General features: G+C 36.3%; 1 protein-coding gene across 1 annotated transcript in view; it reads left to right on the forward strand.

Annotated features, from left to right (window-relative positions):
* Window positions 1-12,621, forward strand: part of LOC150097979 (proton channel OtopLc-like) — a 76,350-nt gene that overhangs the window by 40,655 nt on the left and 23,074 nt on the right. Inside the window, exons 4-6 of the mRNA XM_090406651.1 lie at window positions 3,209-3,461; window positions 7,487-7,659; window positions 12,086-12,236. Of these exons, the coding sequence (XP_090262777.1) occupies window positions 3,209-3,461; window positions 7,487-7,659; window positions 12,086-12,236 (577 nt within the window). The remainder of the gene's footprint in view (window positions 1-3,208; window positions 3,462-7,486; window positions 7,660-12,085; window positions 12,237-12,621) is intronic.

The following is a 12,621-nucleotide window of genomic DNA, read 5'->3' on the forward strand; positions in this document are numbered from 1 at the left end:
AGCCTATTATTTGCGCCGCACTTTTTCGCAAGCCATAAAAGCTACAACAGGAGAAAAAGCGCGTACTTTAACGGAATTTTGGAAGAGCTACAACATCAGAAACGTTATCGAAAATATAGGCGAAGCATAGCATGAATTAACGGCAAGCAATATGAGAATAGCATGGAAACATATCATACCACATTGCACAAATGATTTCATTGATTTTGAAACTCATTTTGCTGAAGTCACTAATAACATAGTGGAAATTGGACAGCAACTTGCTTTCAAATAGTTATATTCCGTCAACGTAATTGAGTGCATTGAATCGAACACTAATGAACTGGATAATGAAACACTTATTAACATGGATGAACAACGAGCTTACGAAGAGCGGGGGGACAACTTAAGACAACGACGACTGTGTTGAAATGCCTGCACGAGAATTAAACAGCTGAATAACTATCAAAAATTAGTGGAACGGTTGAAACCTTGTCAGATCATATTATGGAAGTTGATCCCAATATTGAACATAGCCTTACAATTCGCCGAACGATAAACAATGCAATTCGTTGCTACAAAGAAATGTATGAAGAGAAAAAACCAAAGAAGAAAAATGTGCAGACATCGATATTACAATTTTTAGAGAATAAAAAATGAATTACGAAAAACATGTATCTTTTTTGTTTATTTATTTTTGATGAAGACATTTGAGTTTATTATTCTCGTTTTATTTATTGAAAAACAGGGAAAATATTTTTTTTTTTGTATGTATTTAGTTCCTCGATTAGTCCGGTTTCAAACAGTCCGAGACATCGGTGGGATCGATTACCCGGACTATGCGAGGTATTCCTGTATATATATATTCTAAGGAGAATCGCTTATATGACTATATAGCAGAATGTTAAATTTAAAAATTAACTAATTTATTTTTTAAGGCACTACTAGTTTCGTCTTTCTAGAAGACTTCATCGGTTGCGTTATACATAGAACACACACACACACACACACGCACACACACACACACACACACACACACACACACACACACACACACACACACACACACACACACACACACACACACACACACACACACACACACACACACAAAAAAAAAAACATTACTCAGATATATCGCTAAAGATTTAAATTATTAACAGATTGCTCAAATTAGAATGGATTCGCGAACCAGCTGCGTTGTTGTTGTTCTCGTGCACAAGGACATCGTCTCGAGACCACCATCGCTGTACAGCAGAGGAGTAACAATCAGAAAGGTTGTGGCTGCAGTTGACATTAATGTAAACAGGATTTAGTGCAATATATGCTGATTCCGAGATTTTTCTTTCAATTTCATAGCATTTATAAACAATTTCCGATCTATCCCAGTTTACTGAGTCTATTGTGGACTGATTATGATTGGGATCAGAAGAATTAAGCACATGACTTTGGAATAAAAAAAAAATTGCACTAAATTTCACATTAATGTCAACCTCAGCCACAACCTTTCGGATTGTTAGTCCTCTACTGTTCAGCTATGGTGGTCTCGAGACCAAGTCCTTGTGCACGAGAACAACAATGCAGCCAATCCATCCGTTAATATTTTAAATCTTTAGTGATGTATACCTAAGTAATGTTTTTTGTGTATCTCTTTTTTCTTCTATGTACTACGCATTCGATGAAGTCTTCTAGAAAAACAAAACTAGTAGTGCCTTTAAAAATAAATTAGTTATATTTTAATAATTCTATATAGTCATATAAGTGATTCTTCTTGAAACATGCACAATAGCCGTGAAATTTCGTTATCGATGATGCCCTTCGGTTGGAATGACCTTGGGTTGAATTCCGTCTAGAAAGTAAAGAACTTTTATGAAAACTGAAGGCGAGTTATCCAGCCACAGGTAGGAGGGTTTTACTTCCCGGAAACTTAAATTTTCATCCCTCAAAAGAGACAGCCCGGCCATAAGAACATAAACAGTTAACACACATAATATTCTGGCCTCATCGACTGAGTTGCTTCGCCTGTAAATCCAAAAAATCGAACAGCACACCAAAAGAATGATCGTAAGCTTTGGTGTGAATCATGTTAGAGTCGAAGACATTTATAAGAGCTCTTCAGCTGGTCACCTGGCAAGTCTGAGAAAGAAATGGATTTTCTACCAGAAACTCAAGATTTTATTCCCATATTTTTGTGGGAATAAAATCTTGTGATAACAACAGACAAACTCCACCTACGAGATATTGCTAACGAGGAGCACATTAATGCGGTGGGAAGACTAAGAACTAGATAATTTGGAAACTGCACTAGAAATAGACAAGGAACTTTTTTCAAGAACCTTCATGCATAAACAGGGCGGTGGTCTTACCCTAGCTGATGAAAATATTTTACCGTCTAAAGACATTCCCAAACATCCCACTAAGTGGGAAATCGAAGACAGTTGGAGAGCGCTAATACTTAAGATCAAACTCAAAAAGAGAAATTTCCTAGTTAATGACATTGTAATCCAGGAAAACCAGACGATACTCTTCAGGAGATTAAACACAAAACACCGCTTACTCTATTAGTTCTCTGCAGCGGCAAAGTATCCGGAAGGAGTTCAATCAAGTAGCCACGAAGTACTTCGAAGCACATAATATGAAACTGCCGCTAAATTACAATGAGTACCATTTTCAAACAAATAAAGCTAGAAATTTTTCAATCAGTTTAAAGATAGTCACATATCTTTCGTATGTGACCTTTAACCCTTCCCAGCGTGTATATTACACTTGTTATTATTCACTCTATACTCTATTACTCTATTAGTTCTGTGCAGTGGCAAAGTGTCTGGAAACAGTTCAGTCAAGTAGCAAGGGGCGACTTCGAAGTTAATTACAGTTGAGAGGTTCACCCATTTTGTGCATATTAAAGTACGATCAAACACTATTGATCTTACTTTATCCAAGTAAGATCAATAGTGTTTAAGTAAATCTGCTTGAAAAAGGTGTGGTTTTTGTAATATTGTGTTACATTTTCTATATATATATTCTCTCTCTCTCTCTCTCTCTCTCTCTCTCTCTCTCTCTCTCTCTCTCTCTCTCTCTCTCTCTCTATATATATATATATATATATATATATATATATATATATATAATTTCTAAAATTTAGAATTTCGATATATAGAAAATTATTCTATATCTTAAAATTAAATTTTAAAATTATCAGAACTGAAAATGAAATGGCATGTTTCAGGTATTCAGCGTTGTTATAGCAGCTGTTGGAATGATGTGGTTATTATTCTTCCATATTGATTTGTACCGTTATAAGCAAGCTGTCATGAAAGAAATTAAAACTCAAGATGATCTTCTTCAGGAAGCTTGCGATCGTTTTAGCAATAACACGGAGATTATTTTCAGCCTTCTTCCGGAAGCATCGGCCTCAGCTCCATACCGTTTCTTGCAAGGAAGGCATAGTGGTAGTTTTTATCTCAAGATAGGCATGGGAGGTAAGATATAATTAAGTAACTTGATAAACCTGAGAATTATTAGTAGTAGTAGTAGTCGTAGTACAGCACCTTCAGGGAGTCCAAGGACTCATCGAGGAGCGGCTTTTTAGTCATTCATACCTAAATACTTATCATATCTCTCTTTGAATACAAAAGATTCATTCGCATCTAACGGTAGCCCATTCCACACAATAGAAGAGCCTGGGTTTCACATATTTCCAGACCATACCGTTAGCTTTCAGGGATGACCCTGCTTTATACTTAACGAGGGGGAGTACTAACTTGTTTGTTTCTATGATGTCTCCTCTTTTCCGTCTATTCCTCAAGGTATTCCCTCAATCTGTCTTGATGTGCCCAATTCCACAAGCTAGTCATTATCTTCGTTACCCGCATCTAAATCTTTTCATCAGCCTCCCCATCTTCTTGGAACCCAGTGGACCAAATATGCGCACTATCACTATTAAAATGGGAATTACTTCCATAAGAAAGAAAGTTAAGTGTTTTCTTCAACACTGCGGCTATCTGAAGAAATGCCTTAACCATCTTAACAATGTGTCCCCTAAAATTTTATCTGTCAACTAAAATTCCCAAGGCTCATTAGAATATCTTTTAAGCCTGTTTGCACTATATAGAATTTTCTTCATTCTCCAAGAGATTAAATTCCTCTTGAACAATGCCCTGAGTTGTACAGATTTGTACTTGCTGTCACGCTTACATTGGACAGACTGGAAGAAGTATTAAAATCTGTAAGAAATAATACCTAGGAGTCGTCGCATATAAAAGAAATGACAAAAGTGGCCAAACTACACACGTTTTCTGAATATATCAGAATATCATGAAATGAATTACTCATCAACTTCGATACCTTACCTAGAAGACAACCTCTTTAAAGAATTATGTGTGTGTGTGTGTGTGTGTGTGTGTGTGTGTGTGTGTGTGTGTGTGTGTGTGTGTGTGTGTGTGTGTGTGTGTGTGTGTGTGTGTGTGTGTGTGTGTGTGTGCGTGTGTGTGTGCGTGCGCGCGCGTGTGCGTGCGTGTGATTATAGATTGATTTACTTGGTTTGAGTACATGTTATTAGTATTTAATGACTCTAGAACAGCGAGAATTAAAAAATAAAAACAGATTTTATTTGCACGACTAGTTTCGTTTTCACAGACTTCTTCAGGTGCAAAAAACATAGAAATAACCAGCAAGATAACCATAAAGGAACTGGTTCTGAACAGTACAAAAAAAAAGCGTTAGCAAAAAACTGTTAAGGTTCAAGCCTTGATGAATTTAAAAAAGAACTCTCTTTAACTGTATTATTGGGCATACGCGTGCGTTTAAAATCTCTGGCATGCCAATATTGGATAGCAGAGCAGTGACAATCTGACAAGTTGCAGCTAAGGTTACTGTTGATATGTACAGGGTTAAGGATTATTTCTTTTGATTCTATTATTTTCCTTTCTATTTCGTCGTAAGAACGATGAATATTATTTGACTTTTCCCAGAGAACTGGATGTGTGAGCCCTTCTTCGTTAGAAGTTGCGGAAAACAAAACATGTCTATTGCAGGCCTAGACTTCTGTGGCTAATTGGTTCAAAAGATATATTCCGGTGATTACACCACATTTTTTATTATTCAGTTATACAAAATACTGAAATAATAGTTCCCGACAAGTTTCGTAAATCGTAGGATTTACATCTTCAGGGGGTAAATAGTAAAACTTAAAGTTTAAACAAGAGAAATTAATAACTACAAATCATAACCGTCTGGCTATTCATAAACTCAAACAACAGAATACAGATATAAAATGTTACTGAAGTTGAACAATACTGGACGACGTCACGTGTTCTTGTTCTCGTTCATACAGTCCGAGCTCAGATTGAGGTAGATTTTTTATTAGAGCTGACCACACTTGATGGAGAATTAAACCTTGATTTTTATTGCATTGCATTGGGTTTTTCAGCATATTAGCAGCTTCATTATCTGTATTCTGTTGTTTGAGTTTATGAATAGCCAGACGGTTATGATTTGTAGTTATTAATTTCTCTTGTTTAAGTTTTACTATTTACCCCCTGAAGATGTAAATCCTACGATTTACGAAACTTGTCGGGAACTATTATTTCAGTATTTTGTATAACTGAATAATAAAAAATGTGGTGTAATCACCGGAATATATCTTTTAAAACATGTCTAGATAAAGCACTGGACGTGTCCTCTTGTAATTTATGTCTGTGTGATGTTCCTCGATGCGAAGTTCAATTGATTCTAAGAAAATATAACATACGGACTTTCTTCGCGACACTACCAAAGCTACGTTCTCTTTTAAGTCGGCCGAAGACTAGACGTAACAATCTCAAATATCCCGTCGTCTACCAGATTTTCTGCAATTGTGGTAAACCATACTTTGACCGGACGGAAAAATCAATTGAATTTCGTATCGAGGAACATCAAGGAGACATAAATTACAAGAAGACACGAGCCAGTGCCTTATTTAGCCATGTTTAGTTTTCTGCAAATTCCAACGAAGAAGGGCTCACACATCCAGTTCTCTGGGAAAAGTCAAATAACACTCATCGTTCTTACGACGAAATAGAATGTAAAATAATATTATTTTCCATATAATAGAATTTTCTATTATATGGAAATCATATATCCATAATAATAGAATTATCAAAAGAAATAATCCTCAACCCTGTACAAATCAATAGTAACCTTAGTTACAACTTGGACTGTCACTGTTCTGCTATTCAATATTGGCGTGCTCGAGATCTTAAACGCACGCGTATACCTAATAATACAGTTAGAGAGAGTTCTTTTTTAAACTCATCAAGACTTGAACCTTAACAGTTTTTTGCTAACGCTTTTTTTTTTTGTACTGTTCAGAACCAGTTCCTTTATGGTTATCTTGCTAGTTATGTCTATGATTTGTGCACCTGAAGAAGTCTGTGAAAGACAAAGCTAGTCGTGCGAATAAAATCTGCTTTTATTTTTTAATTCTCGTACTCTAGTCATTAAATACTAAATAACATATAATATGTGTGTGTGTGTGTGTGTGTGTGTGTGTGTGTGTGTGTGTGTGTGTGTGTGTGTGTGTGTGTGTGTGTGTGTGTGTGTGTGTGTGTGTGTGTGTGTGTGTAAGAAAATACATAATATATAAGAAAATATATAAGTACAATTAAAAAAAAAAAAAAAAAAAAACAGTACTGAACTTCAATACCCCTCCCCCCTTCGGGGAATGCGCTATGATATGCCGTTCGACTGCATGCACATTCATAGAAAAGTACGTGTAGTGTCTACGTCACTACATTTAGTTGTAGCAATGGTGTTGACGTTGGAAGAAAAGACGTTTATTGTTGAGCATTATTTTCGTTCATGCGGAATTGGTTGAGCAAATGGTCCAAGCCCTACGACATGTTTGTGAGAACTTTGTTCCTTATTTCCGTAAGCGTGCCCCAAGCAATACTGTCATCATTGCCTTAATCTAGAAGTTCCGATGTATCGGGAGTATTCTGCTGCAATGTAAAGGGCATTCACCATTCACCAACGTCAACACCATTGCTACAACTAAATGTAGTGACGTAGACACTACACGTACTTTTCTATGAATGTGCATGCAGTCGAACGGCATATCATAGCGCATTCCCCGAAGGGGGGAGGGGTATTGAAGTTCAGTACTGTTTTTTTTTTTTTTTTTTTTAATTGTACTTATATATTTTCTTATATATTATGTATTTTCTTACACACACACACACACACATTCTGCTGCAATGTAAAGTGTGTGTGTGTGTGTGTGTGTGTGTGTGTGTGTGTGTGTGTGTGTGTGTGTGTGTGTGTGTGTGTGTGTGTGTGTGTGTGTGTAAGAAAATACATAATATATAAGAAAATATATAAGTACAATTTTTTCGTACAATTTGCGAAAAGCGTTTGAGAAATACTGAACTTGGTAAATAAAAATACAGTTATCAGAAAACGTAAATACTAAAGACATCTTTTATAGATTCCCGAAAACTCAACTTAAAATGCACATTTTAATTTTCAGCATTTTGCTTCGGCAATGTTATATACGAAGGTCTCCATCTGGGGAAGCATATTCTGAACATCACTGATTCGAATACTGAACAAACTTGTTCCGGTACGCCAGATGTGATTTTGCATTCATTTCTTCCCCTCTACGCCTTCTATGAGCTCTTCATTACCTTCAAGTATTCGAATGTAAGTATGCTTTATTCCTATATCCTATACTCACTTTGAATAACCTATTAATATGGAATGATATCCGAAGATCATTTGATTATAGTCTTCTGAAAGCATTGTAAAAATAATGTACGGTATGGCGCGCAAAAAAAAAAAAAAAAAAAAAAAAACAGTACTGAACTTCAATACCCCTCTCCCCTTCGGGGAATGCGCTATGATATGCCGTTCGACTGCATGCACATTCATAGAAAAGTACGTGTAGTGTCTACGTCACTACATTTAGTTGTAGCAATGGTGTTGACGTTGGAAGAAAAGACGTTTATTGTTGAGCATTATTTTCGTTCATGCGGAATTGGTTGAGCAAATGGTCCAAGCCCTACGACATGTTTGTGAGAACTTTGTTCCTTATTTCCGTAAGCGTGCCCCAAGCAATACTGTCATCATTGCCTTAATCTAGAAGTTCTGATGTATCGGGAGTATTCTGCTGCAATGTAAAGGGCATTCGGGGAGACCACGAACTGTTAACACAAATGAGAATCATGGACATGTGCTGGAGCAAGTGTTACAGTCTCCGAAACGCAGTCAACGCCGAACAGTGGTAAAACTTCGGATACCGAGGCGGTCACTAAAGATAATCCTTAAAGAGCTGTGTGTCTTTTTTGTACGTCATTCAGGTTAAATGAAGTGTTGAGAAGCTCCCTATTGCAACAGTATTATTGTTAATATTGTTGTAGATTACTCTGTCTGTCATCAGACAAAAAAAAGGCAGATTTTTTGTCTGATGACAATGAGTGCTATCCATTTCTAAAATAAAAGCATTAATATTTCTATATTTCTTTTGACGCTTTTGTTCATGGTGGATTTTTTTTTTTCCAAACCTTTTTCTGATGATCCAACATCATAGTACTAACACTAGTAATATGATGTCACTACAGGCTGGAAATAACGGAAATGGCGGTATATTTGATTTTTTTTTTCTTTTATATACTTGTTGCTTGTTGCTACATCTAGGTAAATCAGAAACGAAAAAGTTTCTCTACATACGCACAATCTCCACTTCACTTCATGATGGTCATGAAATTCCAGCAGCCTAGTCTAATCCATAGTATGATACCAACACTTTGATATATATATATATATATATATATATATCCTCTATGATGTGAAAAACTTTTATAAAGGTATTTTCAACTGGAAATGAGTTATCTACTCTCATAGGAGATAGCAGGGTTTCTTCCTAGCAATTTCGGTTTTTCATCATCAAAATAGGCAAACCACCAGCAGAATATATACAGTTAACAAACTTATATGATACATTTTTCCTGAGAGCTTTGGTTGCTTCATCCGTAATCTCAGCAGCCCAGTCTAATCCATAAGGTGAAACGAAACGCATCCATCATGGAAAAATATCGGCAGAAAACATACAGAAGAGCGAAAACACTGAAGGTCTGTAAACGAGGTAATTTTGTAACAATATTTACGTTGGTATTCAGTCTGATTGCTCTCGATGAGAGCAATCAGACTGAATTGTACATAAGATAGCTTCTAGACTTGGATTGTACGACTTGGATTGTACATAAGACAGCTTCTAGACTGCTTTAAAGCATAGAACCAATATTCTGTTGCAGGGCAATAATGACTTATATAGAGTAAGTAATTACTCAAGAGAGGGAGAGAGAAGCACTGTCTGGATCGTAGGTGGAATTAGTGAAGAATTCCTGAAGTAGCTGCAAATGCCATATATATTCTAATTTTCATGTTGAGAAACTCTTATAAAGATTCTTACTGCCCCAGGAGGGAATTGAACCCAGTTTTTTTTCTAAATAAAGGGCATTGTGGTTACTATATATATATATACCCAATGATGTATTCTCATATAACCTAACCTAACCCATAGGATTTATAGCTTATATATGAGAATTGATACTTCATTATCTTATTTTTTGTAGGTTTTTTTCAATTAGATGAACTATTTTGAGCATTTTGATTTCCTTTCTTTAAATATTAGTTCTCTCCAGTCCAACGTTCCTGATATTACAGTCATCTGACTCGGAGAATTTGATGCTCTCAATTTCAGATGGTTTTTCCTTTTGCAACTGTACGAAGAATGCGGCTAAAAATGCCTTGTCATCTGCTATCACCAACGATCCATATGCTTATCAAAATAATTGGATTTATTCTTTACGAATAATTTTTCTGAGTATACCGAATGTCGTTTGTTATCCCGGAAATTCGGATCACACTGTTATTAATTCTTCTCTTATAAGCATTCATTCTTCTCATACAGCGACACTGCCACTTTCATTCACGTGTTGTCTGGCATTATGTGTGCCAAGGATTTGTTCTTCTCAATTACTTAGTTCATTTCCTTGATTGGATTATTGTTTTCTTTCTTCTAATCCAAATATTTGCATCGTTTAAATCATTCTTATAGGATTAGAAACATTCGTTTCCCATTGAATTGTATATTCTCGCCTCCAATCGAATCCCTGATTCTCTAAGAAATATACGAAAGTAATTTACCAGAAGAATCAGTTATATCGTAATTAGCGACATATTTGATTCGAAATCTCTGCCTTCCGTTTCTGTTTATACTAAAGCTCGATATACACTCACAGGACAAAGCATTATCACCACCCAGAGTCTTTCTGGCCAACTAGAGTGCACAGTTGGCCAGAAACTGACCTGTGGTGGTGGTGCCGGTAAGGTAATCCTGGTATGGGGGATTGTTCTCGTGGACGTGACTAGGTCCACTCATCCTCAGTGAACACACCACAACCAGTACTCTTACTGGGGGATGTTTTGAATTAGATATTGTCCTACATAGTAACAATATGACAAGTGGATCTGGACTCTTCTAGCAAGAAAACGCCCCAAATCACAAGGCTCTCATTATTCAAGCACTGTTCGAAGATATATATATCCAAATATTCGGTGTGTTCTCCTAGTTGCTTAATTCTTGTAATTGGATCCCATCGAACATTCGTGAAATTAGGTGGAACGCAGTATCTGCCATCCGACTCCAGTGTCTGACATTGTCACTGACCTCCTGGACGTAATACTGTCTAGTTGGTTAGGAATACCACAGGACAACTTCTTTGGTCTAGTGGAGTCAGTGAAGTCAAAAGTTATCCGGCCTAAGGAGGGCTAACACGCTATTAGTTAGCACGGCCGTTCCTTGGGTTTGCGCCGCCTGGATGCAAAATTTTTGTGCCCCCCTTCCATTAAAAATTAAATGATCCCGAAGTACAATAACACGTTACGAATCATTTTATTATACTGCAAATTAAGAGGAATGTATATTAAAATAAAGAAAAAATGCAAATAGTAAAACAAACTTGTTCGATTATATCGCCCCTAAATTGTGCCACCCGGGTTCATTGCACCCCGGTACGGAACGGGCCTGCTAGTTAGGTTATCGTAATATTTTGGCTCATGATTGGATTTACTATTGCTTTCCCCAAAAGCAATAGTTTTGGGGAAAGACAAACCTTTCCAAAACCTTCCAGATTCACTTCACAAATAGCATGGTGTTCCAACCTCAACGATGTTCCTTTCCATCTTCAATCTACAAAACTAATTACACTCTTGAACTTGTTGAGTCTCGAAGATGGCATTTATGCATATACTTGAACTGATCCACTATGTTTGAGAGCTTTCACCTCGCAATCTCCTCGTTCTGATATTCTTAGAATGAAAGTCTCCCTGCATCTTCTATCAAATTTATCTGCTATTAATGATACCATTTTGAAGTTTCGATTTAATTTCAATAAAAGTTAATTTTCTACAGTCTAGCAATTCTAATAGTAACGCCCTCTCTCTTGGAGATTTTTAATGTTCTTATCTCCGACTGGTTTTCGTTTACCAACAGCACTGATCTAGAGTAGAAATGCTAAAGTATAGTGTCAAACATGCCTTCCAATTAACTCTAACTACTTTCCAACCTCTTGATCTCTTTCTCGGTATACCATGGATGCAGTTTATCGTGTAGGTAATTCAGACCACAATCTAAATTGTAACGATTGTTTAGCGAAGCTATCATAACAAGACAGACCAGTTAATCAATAATAATTATAACAATAAATAAATTTTATAACGACTTTTTTTTTCCCAAAGCGGAACTTTTTTGGTCCTAATACCTTTTGAAAATCGATAGGCAGCCAGTTTCTAACCTTAGCTGTCAATAATAGCTGAGCCGATGGATACCAATATTCTGGAAGGCATCTGGCGAGAAAATAATAGTCAACTGCTTCTTTCTTCTGATAATTTAGAAATATGGCCAAATTATAAATATGTTTATAATTATATTATGTATTCTAAGTCAGCATTTTTTCAATGATTTTATTTATTTATTTTTTGTTGTTGTATTTAGGATGATAAATGATGCTAAATACCACATATAATTTTATTTTGTTTGGGCTATAATTAGTTTTTATTCAACTAGGTAATCATCAATCGATATAAAGGATTAGCACGATTTGGCCTAATGCATATCATAGCTACTTGTCTCTGTTTTTGGTTCAGTACCATTGTAGAGGAAGCTGTAGAAGATTATGAGCATCATTCGAACTCCTCTGACCATTTCTTAGAAATGAGTAAGCAGTAATTTCCATTTTTTAATATATAAGAAAGTCGCGCATATCTATACAGTCCAGTCAAAATATTATGACCACAGTCGTAATAATTCGCAAACCTGATGCCAAAACTGTCTCTAGGCGGCATGGCATGAACTCCTATCTAAAATATTGTCGGCTTCATTGACACTGACATCCTTCACCAGGTACCCAACATTCATGCCTTTTTCAAAGTCAATCACATTTCTTGCCTATGTCGATCAGGAATTTCGAATGGACAGTGTGTCGCACATTTCAAATATCGTGTATCATGCTATTCACCGAGATACAGGTGCAACCTAACGAGAACTACCTCGTTAGGTTGCACTTGTATTCACCATTCTAATGGTGAATTGTGAAGTAACGG

The sequence above is a fragment of the Typopeltis vanoorti genome, chromosome 16 (genome assembly GCF_054136105.1).
Source record: "Typopeltis vanoorti isolate ZY-2024b chromosome 16, IOZ_Tvanoo_1.0, whole genome shotgun sequence".
Classification (NCBI taxonomy): Eukaryota; Metazoa; Arthropoda; class Arachnida; order Uropygi; family Thelyphonidae; genus Typopeltis; species Typopeltis vanoorti.